This window comes from Dermacentor silvarum, chromosome 6 (genome assembly GCF_013339745.2).
Source record: "Dermacentor silvarum isolate Dsil-2018 chromosome 6, BIME_Dsil_1.4, whole genome shotgun sequence".
NCBI lineage: Eukaryota > Metazoa > Arthropoda > Arachnida > Ixodida > Ixodidae > Dermacentor > Dermacentor silvarum.
This window is the reverse complement of record NC_051159.1, coordinates 135,219,893-135,236,963: the sequence shown is the minus strand read 5'-3', so window position 1 is coordinate 135,236,963 and position 17,071 is coordinate 135,219,893. Positions and strand designations below refer to the sequence as shown.

The 17,071-nt window shown below is 46.8% G+C and overlaps 1 protein-coding gene across 2 annotated transcripts in view; it reads right to left on the bottom strand.

The window, feature by feature from the left end:
* LOC119456071 (hemicentin-2-like) overlaps positions 1–17,071 on the bottom strand; it is a 208,937-nt gene that overhangs the window by 74,371 nt on the left and 117,495 nt on the right. For both annotated transcript variants that reach the window (XM_037717669.2, XM_037717670.2), the window contains exon 2: positions 493–823. In XM_037717669.2, coding sequence (XP_037573597.1) covers positions 493–661 — 169 coding nt within the window. In that variant the 5' untranslated portion in view covers positions 662–823. The remainder of the gene's footprint in view (positions 1–492; positions 824–17,071) is intronic.

Sequence of the window (17,071 nt, the reverse complement as noted above, 5' to 3'; positions counted from 1 at the left end):
GCGACGGCTCGGTAGCTTGCAAGCCATTGCTGCAGCAATGAATCCAGGAGAGCTAATCAAGAAAGTAACCGTCTCTGAAGGATGCAGTTAAGTAAAAGTACTACTAATTGCCTTCTCAGTTGAATATTTCAGCAAATATGTCGACTGGTATGGCCAGCACGTTTATTCAAATGGCTGCTCGAGCAACTATGCCAGTGTATGATTTAGAAACCGCGATCACTGGTACAATTCTGGTGAAAACACCCCTTTTACATGGCAAAGACTCTGCGAAGGGTCGTATTCACAAAGCTTTTCCTCCGAAAGTGCTGTTTGCAATTAGCTTGTCGACTTCGCTAATACCACCTCCAGCATCAGAATTGGTTGGAATTGCTGGCATTTATAGCTTTAAAAGCTTTTTTTTTTTCTGAATACGGCCCCAGACACTGCAGACTATGGAAATACTGAACCTTTGAGCCGCACTACGCACAACGGAAGAAAAGAAAATACACTTACCGAGCGTCTGTAGCCTGGTGAAGGACAACGACGGGCACTTTCCTTGGACGTATGTGACGTCACACTTGTACGTGCCTTCGTCCTCGACGGTGAGTGGCTGGATGCGCAAATGGGCGGACGCGTTGCCCGGCTGAAAGGTTGCGCGGTGAGGCTCGCTCAGCGGGCCCATCACGCGGTTCACCGTCTCGGAGAACAGGTACACTCGCTGCCAGTCCTGTGACACGTTCTTCGTCCACGTGATGAAATACACGCGGCCGCAGCTTCGCTTCGTCCACCTCGCAGGGTAGCACGGCCGAGCCGCCCACGAAGCCGGTGACGTTGTGTTCGCGCCCTGCGAATAATTAAGACAGAGAGGAAGAGGGGAACGTTAGTTAGGGAGAACGACCAGAATCGAGAGCTCGAAGCATTGTAATACTTTCAAAAGACAGCCCAGCAATTTAAGCAGTTTGCAACTCTGGTGTGTCAAAACAGACTAAACAAGCCCCTACCATGCGTAGGCTGGCTATAACTGTCCCGGCACATGACGCGCGATAGTAGCTATACACGGGCGCTGTGTCTTCCTAGCTAACATGTAGTGGGCATCGATGTAGAATAATTGATTCATCCGTGGTGTGGAACATTTCTAGAGTGTTGCACGGGGAAGCTGTAATACAAAACTATAGGAGTGATTTCATTCACGCTTATAAGAACCTGCACATGAAGCAAGCTCACCGCAATGTAGAAACATGTCTTTACTATTTCCTAGGCACAAAACTTTCCTTTCAACGAAATTAACGTGAATTCGTCCTCCCGTTGCCAGATATATAGTATATCTCCATCTTTCCTTAATTTCCATCATATTTATAACACGAGAAGCACTATCCAAAATACTACGAGAATCATTCTTGTGTGAAGCGCGGATGTTTAAAGGAGACACAGAAATGAGAAGACACGAGGGCGAGTTGAAACTTACGACTGCTGTGATTTCATTTGAAGCGACATTTATAAGTACGTATTCCAGAAGGAACAAAAACCCGGCAACCGGAAAGAACACGAAAAAATGACGAAGAAAACAAGGAATCAAGACAGTTAAAAATCATTCACAAGTGAGCCCGCCAAAAAAAAAAAAAATGGTTAGTCTAACAATGCTTTTGAGGTCTTACTGACACAAAAGTCTTATCCGCGCCCTGAGTGCATCTTTAGTGATAATGCGGGTGCGGTCATCTTTGTGCCTGCTGGCGACAGAAGTCACAACAATCTCGACAGCGAAACACAAAGTTTCTTTCCCATTTCCCACATTGTTATGGTCCCCCCGCAGTCGATTGTTCAAACACCTGCCGCTCCTACTCCAGTAGTGGGCACCGCAGAAAAGGGGTATTCTGTAAACAACTCCGTGCACTCAGTCAACATACTGCTTGCCTGTTTTAACCGGACAGTTGCCCGTTTTCATTTCTGACTACTTATGTGGAGCCGAAAAACAGCCTGAACACCCAAACCCTGTGCCAGCTTCATTAAACAATGCGAGATACAGTGCATGTATGGGATGACCGCAACATTTTCCCGCGTATACGCAACTAGCTATATCAGCTATGCTACGGCAAGAATGCAGTAACCAACGAATTGTTTGTAAGCAAGAGCAGCTTTGGATTTTCTTAAATTTTTATTTTAGTTTGGTAGGCCATCCTGGGTTATATTGTGATTGTCTATCTGACTTTGCAACAAGCGTGTAATTGTTATAAGTGATACCACTAAACTCTGTCTCGACGGGAATGAGGAGATAAGATGAGGACGCATTTGTTCTCCTGGGAACATTTCGAAGCGAGACCGGGAACGATCGGTGTTACAGTTCTTATGGATAGTTTTGGAAAAAATTTCATAGAAACATAACTTCCTATAGATTTCCTCGTCGTCTGGAAACGGTGGCATATCTCTATTATTATGCGGAAACTGAAATAATACAGTCAATAACTTATCTCCCGCCGATGAAAAATTATTCGCAGCTCTCTATCTGTGTTTTGCAAACACAAAAACGAAAGCGAAAAAAAAAAACAGGTGTGACGAAGGATGCTAGAACAAAAAGCTAAATGTAGCTTTTGAAAAGCACGATTGAGACAGGACGGGGGAAAGTTTAAGTAAGATAAATCGCAAGCATGCACAACAACCCTATATACTACAAAGGGGAGGTTCAGGCGGGACAGTTCTCCCAGCACGTCCTTTTTTTTTTTAATAGAAGGATCAGACGGTGCTGTTCTTTATATATGCGATGAATTTTGCGGTAAAAGAAATACCTATCGACGAGCGCAGACTGTGTTTCGCTTGAGGAAGCAGATAAGACCGAAAGCGCCTTTGCCGAATGCTCTACTGCGGCTCCCTCGAAAGATCTTCCATTGTCGACGCTGATCAATAAATCATTGGGCCATTTCATGTGCCGCGGATGGGTAAGAATGTATCACAAGAACCAAAACTGGGTGCTAAATAACAACGAAAAATATAAGCGCAAAGAGAAAAAAATGTGGACGTCCCGTCTGCCTTCGTATCTACGGCGCACTCTAATTAGGACGTCCAAAGTTTTGAATAAATCGCGCTTTCAAAGTAAAACGCTCCCGGACACAAACCGGCATGAGTTATATGCAACACATTGTCTTTTCATTTCAGACTTCTCTTGTGTAGGCCAAGCAGTTGTTATCCGGGCCTGTATGCACGAATAAGCGTGAATTTTAAATAGCCTTGCATTCAGGATGTTGAGCGGTTCTTGCTCCAAATTCAATTTAAATTGGTTCCTCCCTTTCTTGAATTCAACAAACAAATAGAGAGACATGTGGTCTCCTGAAAGACCATTCTAGTTGGTGTTTGAATTCTTTCTGCACTACGTGGTAGCTGATTCCGTCCTCAAAAAAATTGTTTTTCCAGTGCCATGGTTTGGCTAGAACCTGTGGCTGACGGGAAGGGGAGGGGGGGGGGGGATAAATAGAAGAAAGGCAGCCGCACTCGCTGTCGTGCTCTTTTTGTTTTGTGAGTGTGTGGACGGTTTTCATTTACGAAATTTGCTAGCGTGGCAACTTTTCATGGGTAAGGGGCCTTCAAAAACATACGCGAAAGGTGGACACACAGACAGAAAAAAAAACAAAACAAAAACAGTGAGGGTGGGGAAAAGCAAGAAAAAAAAAAGAAAGAAAAAAGACGAAAAAAAAAACCCGGTAAAATAGGTGAGGAAGCATGTAGCGAATAGAGTCCCCGGAACGAGTACTGTACCGTACCTGTTCCCATCCCTTCCAGGGGTGATGGGGACCGAGGAATCAAGACAGAGGCTATGGAAACAAGAATCTGTGAAGCAAATTGCGCGAGTAGTTGTTCCACCTTTGCAGGCTCGTCGAAACCAAAATTCACTAGTTGAGTAGTGTAAATTTTATCGATGGGGCCGTCTCCGCCTTTTAGTACGCAGCTACCAACACCGCTTGCCCAGCCCAACAACTGTCCAGAAAAAAAGGAATAAAGAAAGAAAAAAAAAAGAAAAGGAACAAAAAGGGCGAGCAGGCTTTTCAGTCCACGTCTTAGTCGACTTCATGCGATTGAGTTCAGCCATCCGGTCAATGCTCCCTCACCTGTCGCGACCGAGGCTAAAGGCTGCGTAGTATACTTGGAACGGTGTAATTAGTACGTTTATTCGCCCGTGATTGCGCTGTGGAAACGCATGTGCTAAGTTTGAGATGTTAAACGCCAAGCTAACCGCCCTGTGTGTGCATGCCGTCAGAGAGTGGCCGAGGCTATTTTCTCACATAGTCCGGCTACGTGGCACCGAGAAGCGACGTTCTCTGAATTGCGAGCCTTGCTCGTCATGCTCCTTCCAAGCTATCCGATATCTAGCAAGTGCTGTGTGCCGGAATGCTGAAGAAATTACCTCAGCGGGCCCGTCCGACAGGCGTTGTAGTCGTCCAGAGAAAGACAAAAACGGAAGCGAATAAATGTAATTTCACGCGATGATCAGCAACTAACCAGCAACTATAAGAGAGCAGCGTTCTAACAATGGTAATTCTTCGTTCTACGAGACGTTGCTCCTTTACTGATTGCGCTGAACATATTGTGGCTATTGCCTGGACAATCCTGCGTGCATTTATGCAGATAAAGTTTGATCAAGCTCTTTTCATGCTCAATACCAAGAGGGCGCGCGAATAAGGACAGCCATTTATTTTGCACCATGCCTGTTCTTTTTGTTCGTGAATACTTATAGCTATGTAAAAAATTTATAAGAGGGAATTCGAAGGGCTCTAATGGGCATCTCTAGATTGGTCACGCTCCTTCCTGGATTCTTTGACGTGGAGACGTTCTCACGACGCATACACCCTCCTTTCGAAGGCCTTTCCTCGTGGTGCGAGAAATCCGGGATAGATCACCGGGGTCCTAGGTGAAAAGGAGGCAGTGGCCCACCGTATCACTAGGCACTACAAACATACCATATCCCCCTCCCCCTTCCCCCCCTCTCCTCAACTATCCATGCACTCGACCCTGGGACAGGAGCTCCGGCGCCTTACCGCGTTTGCGCCCCGCGGAACCGGCGTCTAATCTCATTATGCGCGCTTCGTCTTGTGTAGAGGGCGCCGCATATATCTCGAGCCCTCGCTGCGGATTGGACGCCGGCGATTTCCGTTTTCCTTCTATATTATCTTTTCTCTCTCACACGAGTGTTTATCGAGAGGCGGCGGTGAAACTTTGCAATAATACGGCGGCGTCGGCGGTGCCGTGCTTCCCACTATGCTTTGTTTATCCTGGGCGCTTGCGTACAGCGCGCTTATTCTTCGGCCTTTCCCGGCCCACGATGGCCCTCTCCATCGTATTTGCTTTCCCGTTCGTGAGACTCCCCGCCGCAATGAGATTATTCGCGATAACGAGTAACGAGGAGGGAGATAGATCCGCGAGAAATGAATGCTTTTGCTGTGTACGGTTTATGCGCGTATATCAGAGGTGCCGTCTCTGTATTCCGAAAAGCTCCGTTGGAAGGGGCGCTCAGATTACGGGTTATTACGGTGTAGGTCGTCTCTTTTTTTCTCTCCCTCTCTTTTCCTTTTTTTTCTTTCTTTTTTGTGTGAATCGCAGATATTCTGTTGGGTGTTGGTAAATTGCTAGGTTTCTTGCGCGTGCGAGTGTTTGTACTGTACGCGCGCGCTTGTATACGTTCGTTTGCGGAGACGCTGAAAGTGACCGCCTGTCATGCCTATTGTGCTTGCTCCAGGCAGCGTTCGCCTTATTCAGGGTGCTCGGAGGATGCCTCGCGCGCGTTATTGTTTCTGGCTTTCGCGGCCAAAGCGAATGGGAAACAAAACATGGAAGAAACCATGTTGACAGACACGGTAAAGTGGCTGGACGCGTTTGGCAGCAAATAACCAAATGTTCCGCTGAGTTCCTTTATTTCGACTTCCGCAATAAATAGATCACCTTCACAGGCGCCTCCTGCCAACAGTTGCAAGTTTCCCAGCAGTCCCGTCTCTATGCTTACCGCCAACACCGCTATGCAACGGCCTTACGGGAATCGCACAAGGTTCACAGATGTAAGTTCGAAATCCACGTTCCAGCCGTCACTAGCTTTTCTGCATTAAATGAAATGGTTTCAAGAGCATAAGAATTCTTCAGAAGTATTTGAAAACAACCAGCAACCATGGCAGATAACGCCTCAGCCAACAACGCAACATTCACTGGTGCACCGCACGCCTTTTCAGATACAACGTCCTTTCCCAATAACCGTATACATATACCGTACCTTGCGAGAATTTCATCGCTTTCAAGGTGCAAAAAAAAAACAGCAATGAAAGATACGGCAAGGAGCGACATACCCAGTTCATCATCGCGCTGAGCAACAGCTCTTCGGTGCGGTGTGCGATATGAGAACTCTGTCTCCATCCGCGCACCCACATTTGCTTGATACTTGCGCAGTCACTATATAGTCTTTCTTTCCTTTTCTTTCTTTTCCTTTGCATCGCTTCGGGCTTTGCGATTCGAGGAAGCGATCAGCAGCCATGGTGCATGTGCCAACGTCGCAGCCTGACCGACTTTCTCTTCTCGAGCTCCCCCGGAAGCAACGCAAGCCGTCTCTTCTGAGCGGGCAGCATCCATTTGTCCAAAACTCGACGGCGCTCCGAAAGACGTCAGGTGGCGTGTATTGCTCAAACGCCTTCGCCTCCACCCCTTGCCTTCCCCGCTTTGGCGCCGCATTCGAGGCACGCCTGGCCACCGTGCCGCGGCAACAGGCGGCAGCAAGCCGGCTGCACACGGACGCCGCTAGCCGCCGTTGTTGCGTTTTCCCGCTTCATTCGTTGTTGCAGATTTCTGATTTTGTCGTATACTTTATTGTTGATCTTAGGGCAAGATATGTTCGTGCTCGCCGGCTCGCCGGAGCTGCTCGCTGCTGTCATCCTAGTCAATGGTGATACTGGGTCGTTAATCACGAACTGGCGCGGCGCACATTTCTGAGACCCCGCGTGCTGTCGGGCATCACGCCGTGCACGCCGGGGGATTACCGAGGCTCACCCTCTCGCTCTTTCTCGTTAGCTCGCGTGAACGTATGGCTCATGCTTCGGGCTTATCCCTCCTTTTTTTGTGTGTGTGTGTTTGTGCGTTCTTTTGGTGTTTGTTTGTTTTCGCTGTCCACGCTCAACAGGAGGCTGAATAGTTTTTCAGTGCCAGGAGTCTTTTCGCCGCCCTGCGTGTTCTCCTTCATACGCGACTCATCATGTCGTGTTTGCTTGGCGAGACCGATGGTTCTTGCCATGTCGCCTTTCTTTAACCCATTCGTCTTCCTGTCCTGCAACTTTGCTCCACGGAGTCGTCATTCTTGATGCGGTTATTTACTTTTTTTTCTCTAGCTCTGTGATATGCCCGTCTGGGTCTGGTCGTCGCTTGCGTTCTTCTTTTTCTTATTTCTGTCCTCCGTGTGTACATCCCGACCTTTCTTTCACATGTTGGAGTTGTCATCTTTTTCCTCCAGCTTTATACAAGAATATGAACTAGGGCTATCTTGCGAGGCATTTTCGATGCACATATACTACTGAGTTAGGATGCTGTTTACCTGATAAAACTAAACTAATTGTCACCAAATATGGTTTAAGTTCTTTTACGCCGCGCTATTTTAGAGCTTCGACATTTTTGATGGTGTCTATTTGCAACGAAGCCCTCACAGAGAAATTTACGCTTGTTGTTTCTTTATCGGTACAATGCGATAAGTCTAAAAGAGAAATCCGGCTTTGCCGTGTTCTCCAAGAGTCAGCTAAAATAAAACCTTTAAGCCAGGTCATAAGGTTCATTGCACTCTGTTGTTCTTCGCCTTTCGTGTTATCATGTTTTTTTTTTTTTTTTTCACTTGGCTCCCCCGAAGCACGGTCGGTTCCGTGTTTGGGAAGCCTAAGGCCCCGGAAGCTTCCTGCTTCGTGTCATGAACAACTGCGCTATAGCGTAAACACAGCGACTGACAGCTCCTGTAAAGTGCGGAAAAGGACCTCAAAGAAACGTCAAACAGGGTAATATCCAAAATTCAAGCGGATACTAGGGTAGAGTTCGATTGAAAAGCTAAAATACGTGAGACTTTCATAAAGCAACATCAGTTGTTTCAGAATTCACCGCAGCAGGAAGGTGTTGCTCGGTGCAGGTGGACCTAGCCTTGCAAAGGTTGCCTGCAATTTCTCCTTCCGAGTGCCACTTTTAAAGTGTGGAAAGTTCTGAAGCCCGACACATAACATTTGCTGACATATTAGCATATGTTAACGCAAGGAAATACTAATGGCGAGGATAAATTTGAACAAGAAACTCTATCAGTTTCATCTTAATCCCATCCCATCTCCTGAAATCCTCTTTTTTTTCCCCATGCAGGATAACAACTATGAAAAAAAAATATTTCACCGTCCGTGTAGTACTACGTAAGTATTAGGTGGTGACAGTAAACATTTTCGTTAAGTTGTGGATGTTAGCTACCATCATGCTTCACTTACAAATTGGTACAACATTTGTCAGTTCTTCATGGCACTCGGCGGTGTGTTTCAAGGGACAGTTACGTAAAAAATACAAAAAGCTATGGGAGCGTTTGTTCTATTATGCTCACTCTTCTTCAATTTGATCTATGGTCACCGTGGTTCTTAAATTCGTTTAGAGCTGTCATCATCCTGTCTATTTCAAATTCCTTTATTAATTAAGGCCACTCTTTATATTGGAGCGATCATACACGATACGTTTTACACGCCAAACCTGATCACCCATTAGACTCATTCTGTTTTTGCCCCCATACTATATGATCGAGGTTTTTCTCTTCGCTCTAACAGTCCGTTCCATGATCCATCCTTCACAGTCGGTTCCTGTCACAGTTAAGGATCAGCGACGGCTACCACAACTTGTACGCTCCCTCCAGCCGCGAGAAAAAGACGAACACGAACCGCCGAGGTGCCTGTTCGTGCTTCTCTGCAAACCACTGCGCGCAGCGTGCTCTGTTGACCGTGTCCGGTGGCCGTTGCGGCGGAACTCGCGTGTCCCGACTAATGGCAAGATGGATGATTACGTAAGTAGACTAGCACGTTCGGCAGCGGGGAAAAAAAAAACGTCGTCTACACTCTCTTCTTTCTCGCGCACTACACAACCCTATCCCTTCCTGCGGTCCGTTCTTCGGGCAGCCGCCCGCTCGAAAAGAAGAATGGACCGACGAACCACAGCAGGCACGCTGGAATACATTCCGGTGATGAAGTTCCTCCCGCCTCCGTGGTCGCGTAGCTCCTCTAGAATGGACGCGGCGTGGCTCTTTTTTTTTTTTTTTTTTCTTCCACTCGCTTCGCCAGCTCTGACTTTCTCGGGGTCCCCACCGCAAGGGGCCGTGGCGCGCGAAACCCCTTCGGTGTCCGCCTGCTGGCTGCGCCATTAATCTTGTTCGCCCGGGGTCTCTCCAACCTGAAGCAGCGGCGGCATGCTTTTCTCGCGGCGCGAGCGACGCGAAAAGGACCCGGCGCAAACTCCGCGGAAGCGCAGCCAGCGCGCCGGCATTCGAGCCTCGAGCGCGTTCTTCTTCCGCTTCCGGGGGCTCTGGCGCATGGCCTCCGCGGCTCCGCAGGAGCAGCTTCTTCACCAGGAGGGGACGTCGGCCCGAATTCACAAAGGCTTTTCATTTGTGAGTACTCATTACCGTTGGCCGGCCAACATCGCTGATATCTCCAGCTCCGAAATTGGCTGAAGCTTGCTCCTAAGAACAATTCTAGCGTAAGAACGTTTTTGAGAACACGAGCTGGCTTTCGCAAGTGGTGTTTGCGGACCCTGTGTGACAGCTCTAACCGTAAAGCAGTGTAGAGACCCGCGCTTTCCAGAAATCGTAGCCTTGCGTGCGCCGCTATATGATGTTGAGAAAGAAGAACTTCGTAGAGCGTAAATTCAGTCATGTGGATATTTTACGCTATTAGGTAAACACGGGAAAAAAAAAGTCGATACGCGCTTATTAAGACAACATGAAGGCCTTTTAACTTTAGCAGTGCGGTTGAGTTCAGGGGTAAAATTATAAGAGCGTGCTACTGAACAGCGAATTATTAACCACAAAGACACGTTCCTGTAATTCAGCAAAAGTCAACTCAATATTTCTTTTTGAAATGCCAGAGATGGATGTTTCTCAAGGTTCTCCTAAACTTCTCTGTTTATACAAAAGCAAAAAACAGATGAAAAAATTGTCACGTAAAAAAAAATAACACATGTGATTTCTCTCTCTCTTCATAGTCCTCATCACGGTGAAAGAAGATAGGTGCTCCGACGGTGCGCCCGCGCTGGGGCGAGAGAGCGGCCACTTCGTGTGACCGGAAGTGAGCGCCGCCACTAGGGGCAGTACGTGTTCAGGAGGCCTTTTAGAAGCGGCACAACAGTGTATAATTTACGACCTCCGTCAGCATTTGAACACCCATACCCAAAGATATGCAATTTTTCGTTATTTAGACGCCAAATCCTGCGCAGGTAGAAGGTTTCATGCCACTTACAGTCAAAATACCGTCATTTCGAACACGAGAGAGACGCGTCGTCTGCTCGAGCAGACGGCGCGCTGTGCTTACCACTGCTCGCCGCGTCGGAGTCAATCGGAATGTCGGCAGAAATATAAAGGGACGTTCCTCCAACCAAGTAGAGTCGTTTTAAGCAGGCGAACGACCTATATTCATCGAAATAAAGCACTTCAGTCGCGCGTGCCCATAAAAACGCCAGCAAAGCGAGTGAAAAAGTGGCCCCCAGAACAGGTGCTGCCCCTTGCGGCAGCGGCGTGCGCAGAGTCGCACTAAGTGGCCGCGCCTCGTGCCGCCATCGGATCACCTTCTTTTTTACACCGTGGTCCTCATCAACAGTATTATTTCTTTCCCAGTTCTTCACTGTGCCCTGGTGCGCTTATGACAAGACATCAGGTATTGGTTCGTAGTTGACGTCTCTACATTTCCTGCTTATTTCTTTGCTTGCCCAACTAAACAACTGTGCGGTAAAATACAAGCTGCGATTCGATGAATAATATAATTAGTCTTGCACTAGTATTGGTATGAGTTCAGATGATCAGCTCCAGCGCAACGTCGTGCATAGAAAACTGTAATAGGTGGATGCTACGTCAATAGAAATAGGAAACACACAAAAAAACACTACAACACGTAGGAAGGGAGAGAGTGAAAGAAGGAGACCGACCAAGAGGGAATGGCAGGGAGGTTAAACAAATTAGTGGCTACTCTACACTTGGATGAGGGAAAAGGGGGGATCATGAATGAGAAAAAGAAAGATAATAAATGCAGTAAAGACACAATAAGTGTGAACACACTCGCAGAAGAACGTTTGCCGAGTAATAATGCAGTGGACATAAATATAGGCTGATGATGAGGATGAAGCGGTAATGCCATTCCATGCGGAAGTTGACCTAACGAAGCATATGAAGTTTTTGCATGCTCTTAGTATTTCACAATTGCGGAAGCTGGAACTGACTTCGCCGTGTTCTTAAATGCATGAAAATGAACGAAGTGTGCAATATTTCCGCATATTTGGTTTGGTGCGCTTCAGTCAGGAGGTGACTCCATACAGTAAAGCGTATTTTGCGTTCAAAGCTTCGCTCACTGAGTTCCATTTAATGGGTTAACCTTGTCGGCAAGCGAGAGCAGCTGAACAAGGTGAAGGGTAAACTATCGATCCTCTTTTCATGCACACGGGAGATTTAGCTCAAATGAGCGCTTGAACAGCTATCGCGTTAAAGCATCAGTTAATTCCGGGAAGGGCCCTAAAGAGCCCATTCGCAGAAAGGCATAAAAAGTTAGCGCGGTTTGTAATGAATATGGTAAACAATAGCCAAGCATGCGGGATTCTTACTCAATCACCAATACTCATATTGTCCCGTTATATCAATAGTGGAGACGCAAACACTGTCAAACTGTGAATTAAGAATTTAAGTAATTATTGTGCGAAGTTGTGCACAGAACAAGCATCACTGAAAGCGTCGAGTACAGCCGTCGGCCTTCAAAATCTGATCTCAGAGGTGAGCATCTTGCGGCTAAAGATACTTGATAAAAGTGATAATCTGGTTCGGTTCCAGGTCCTGCATCCTTTTTTGAGGTGATCCATACATCCAATACAGAAAATCGTTACCTCCATGCATAAGTATCGCAACTATAGCATTTCCCGCACACAAAAACAAGTCGTATAGAAGATTTCGCATACGTAGACTCAGGGACTTACGATTTGGTTTTCTCTCAATATATGCAAGTGGTCATCAATTGGTTAATTTCCTAACTCAGTATAAAGTCTTTTGGAACCGACAGTGCGGCTGATGTAAATGTAGGTAGGTCGGTGGGGGAGGGGGTGGGGGGCGTTCCTTTAGGGTCCTAAGGCTTGTTCTACACTCGTACAAAATAAATAAACACCAGACATTTTAAACAGCCTCGACAGAGTTATTTTCTTAATTCCGCCTGCACCCTTACAGAATGAAAATTTTATTCTATCTACCAACTCAATCAAAGAGCGCAAACTATTCAAGCTATTGCAGGAAAAAAATGGGGAAAAAACTAGGATACTCAAGTACTTGACGCTTGCAGAAACAGTTTGTTTTGAAGAAACAAACTCGAAAACGATCGAGACCTGAGCCTGCGTCAGCGAGTTCGGCGTCCGTCACGTCAGCGGGAAGGCAAACAAACGTGCCATCTTTTTTCTTCTTTTTTTTTCTGTCTTTACTTCCGCTTTGACACGGGCCGACAAACACCGCTAAGCTCCTTTTCCGGAGAAGCGTACTTCAAGATGCCGGAAAAGTTAACGACGCAAGGGTAAGCAAATGGCGACCGGAGGCGAAGTCAAGCATGGCTCGCGTACTTTCTGCTTTTTTTTTTCGAACGTTTCGTTTCTCCTTTACTGTTTGGAACAAAGACAAATGACCACGTGCGCAAGGTGGTTGTCGGTATAGAAGCAGCAGGCATCGGAACAAACCCGTGCCACGAGCCACAGGCTGGCGGTTTGTTTCCGCTCGCCCGGGCAACAGGCCGAGTGTGGGCCTGCTCACGCAGTTCTGCAAAAACCAAGCGGCCCACTCTCTAGGGAGTCGTGAAGCGAAATACCCCCACGACTGACTCCTCTCTATCCTTCGCTGCGCGGACTAGCTGGGTTTATTTGTTTCATCTCTGTTTATTTTTCTTGCTTCGGCCTCTCAACTCTGTACCACAGCCACGGGAGCGTTGCCGTCTCCGTGCACCCGCTGCACATCTTGTTGATGTTTGTCGTAAATTTGGCTGTTATTGCGAGTTACACCGAGCTAAGCAAGTGCGCCCGGTTTGCCGATTGCTGTCGATTCCTGAAACGTGCAGCTTGGTGCTACGTTTTTTTTTTTCAGTTTGAATCTTTTTTTTTTCTTTCTACAGATTGGTTTTGCATCATGTTTTATTTCAATATGAACGCGTGTGTTTTTATCACTGTTAGACATTGATAACTCTGTGTTTTCTTTCTTTTTTGTGCGCTGTCTTTGACAGGCATCGAGTGAGTAAGATACGATATGACTGCGGTGCCTTCAACTCGGCTGTTTTCAAGACCAGCGCTTCAGCTTCGAGATACTGCTTTAGCCTTTGCAATTCAGAAATCTTATCAGAACAAGCAATAACTGCTTCCGCAGGCCGCGTTTCCTCCACTGCATGACCGCAAGAAAATGAATTTTGCAAGAAATATTGACATGGGAAAAGTTGACAGTCTGAATTTCGAAGGGGAATTTGAATAATACGTTTCAGCACGAATTCACACACTCATATTCCTAAACCTTTTCTTTCTGGAAAGCTTAATGTGGTTAATCATTGTCAGACGCTTTATTGCGATCGAAGACGCGCTTACTGCTGCTTCGGAAATGGAGAGCGAACGGAAAGAAGCAGGGTTGCACACCTCGGAGGCCTAATTATTTGAAATTGCATGTGTGATCATCTTGTAACAGAGCGTTAAATGCGCTCCGTCAACCGCACAATGTGTCCCAGAAGCATTAACACCATTGTCCGACACACCTGCTCACATTGACAACATTAAAATGTTGCAATTTTCTTGTGTTCACATTTCATAGCAGCCTGATGGTATATACGTCGCTTTTTGCAACATTAAGTCTCGTGGCCTCATGATTCATGTCCCTCCCTAAAATTATAAGCACACAATTAGGCGTACTTCCTTTACGCTTAATGCGGCCATTCTGTGTGTTAGAAGACCTCATTTTCGATTTATACTTGCTTTTAGCTGTAAATGCGACGCGCATTCATGCAGTGAAAAGTTCGCCCTAGACTGTTGGGAATGCGGCCAAATTAGAAGAAACAAAATTGAAAAGCCTGGCCAAGAGCACTTTAATATTCATTACACTTAGGCGATATGCGGATGAATGCCTCTGAATACAGAACGAGAGACCGAACAAAAAAATAACCAAAGAAACAAGACGCGAACGGAATGACATCGTGCCTGCGTCTGGGACAAAGATGAACACATTATTCTCGCAAAATTCCAGAGCGATAAGGCATCGCCAGAGCTCTAAAGGAGCGGGCCCCCGGAAGAAAAACGACCCGGCGAGAGGTTTCTCAAGGTGAAATGAAAAATGGTGCCTGCGTGTCGTGGACGTTCCTTCTTTATACGGGATTCCTTGCGTTAGAGTGCGCGGAACCTTTTTGCCTCCCTTTCGCCTACGTCTTCCCGGAATAGGCACTTGTTCTGCAAAATGTTGTTCCCGAGTTTCTTGCCCTGTCTGCTTTCTTTCTTTCTTTCTCTCTTCCTTAATCAGATCTGGTGCAGTTCTCCCAAAGTGACTTCGATTTGTTGTTCTTTTTCGGAAGAATTTAGAACAGTGCATACTTTTAAACTTACGAAACCGAGTCATAGCTGCGCCCATAATTACATCCACTCCCACACTGCGGATCCGTACAATCTCTTTAAGAAGTTTGTGATGTTGCAGAAGAGAAATTGCTCATATTTATCGCTGTGGTATGAAGAGAGAGGAAAAAAAAACAAGGTTAAATGAAAGGCAGGGAGGTTAACCACAACTGAGGCCGGTGGGCTACCCTGCACTGGGGAAAGGGGTAAAAGAAAGGAAAATATTGAAAGACAATACGAGTGTAGGTGCAGAACCGAGGTTGTCCCGAACTTGTTGTGAGTCTGCTCGCGTGCTTTCATTGGCATATCAACTCAAGCTAGTGCGCTCACGAACCAAGTCATTGAGCAAGTATTAGCCTACTCGCTCAACGGCTATCAACCCTGCACGATTGACGCATTATTGAAGTCTTGATAGTTAAAGTAGGTGGACATTTCCTTCGTGCGCTGTTAACAAGTAACGTGAACAGCGATTCTGTGCGAGCGAGGGAGTGATTGAGCTTGAGTGGGAGATTGCGTGAAAATGTGAGCAACTATAGTTAATTGCTTCCACCAAACCCAGCCTTTAAACGCAGGAGTTGCCAAAAGAAATGCGTGGTGTGTTTAAAATATCACAGGTACCTAACACTTGTAAATCACCGGTGAATTTCTCGCATAGCTTCGCTAGGGACATTTACGAATGCTAGCTTATGAACCTGACATGGTTAGCGGTTTTTGATGCAATGAAGTTATGGTTCAACCTATTTCTGCTTGGTTTTCTAATTAAAATTGTGAACGTGTTTATCTGGACACGCAGTGTTTTCACCCACACATGCCAAATGATCTCTCTTCCATACGGGTTTCTTCCTGACAGACTTCTGCTCAACCATCATCGAAACAGTAGGCAAAGGTATCATTCCGATCCGTAAGCTTTAAGTATACTATAGTGTGAAGTTATTATCCCGAACAAGACATCTGCTCCTGCAAGAAGACCTCGCAGTATAGTGTCCCAAAGATCCGTTTCGAGGATCAGTAAATAGAGCTCCAACAATAGAGAAATATTCATTGAACTACATAAGAAGCATATCTTCAAGATCGAACACGGCGATCATGTGAAAGATACTCAACGCCAGGCACCTACTCGCACCTGAATTCATGATAAAACCGAGTTTCTGTTTTCTCTATATAGCGCTGCCGGCTAGTTTCCTTCCAGCTTCGTCACTTACGCCGCTCGCCTGAATCGTTTTGCAGCAAGAAAATTCCTCGAACTGTTCATTTTGAGCAGGCGCTCATCATCGCCACTAACATATTTTGTTTGAAGTTTATTCATCTAGTTGATTGAGGAAGGCAAGTATTGTGAGAGACTAAGGCTGGGAGTTCGCAGTTTTATCGCAGGGAAATCAACTTGTTCCTGCCTCGGCTCTCATCACGCAGGCTTCTTTAGAGTACCTTTCAGGCAAAGTAGCGCTTCTATTACGCCCGCCTCTGGAGCATTGAGAAATTGCGTGGAACGGAATGAAGACGTTCATCGAGGCCGGCAGAGGAATAAACTAACAAAGCGGTTCGCGATTACTGCGCGAATGCATCTCGTCTTTAATGAATGAATACTGAAACTTTGTTTCGCCCATCTTTCTGTTTCGCTTATCTGTCGTTGAGCAAGCGTCGTGGAAATTCCGCTTCTTGAGGCGAAGAGCAGCCAGGAATGCGTACCCCGCGCGGAAGCGGCATCTCCCATTTCACATCTCGTATCGCAGACTCGTATGCCGTTGTTTTTGTCAAGAGCCGTTCGCTAAATTAGGTACGCGAAAGAAGAAAGGAAGAACCTAGCCGAGCTGACGTCTCTTGCGCGCATACGCGCGTGGCGAATATCTCTTTCCGAGCAACGGCGGGTGGCTTTCGCGGCGTCCAACTTGTTTTCCTCTCTATGTATGGCAGGGAGCAAGCTTCTCGCGACATCGAGCCCCTTCGCTCGGCACGACGGAGAGGCCCGCGTGAAGCGCTGAAACTGGCGGTCCCCCACTTTGCTTTTATCTATTTTGGTTATTCTTTCTTTACTTCCCACGGGCGCCTTCGCCGAGGCGTGAGACTCAAGAAGTCATTCCGCATAAGCACACACCGCACGTGCCACCGTTCAAAATGCGAGCGGTGGCGGCGGCGGCGGTGGCGATGAAGTCGGTGCACGCGCCGGAGTGTGCGCATAGGAAATCCCAGGCTCCATCTATCTGCAAGACCGTCGGCTGTGCAGGCGACTGCGTGAGTTGCACGCCACACGGCGACAAAGTGAGAAAAT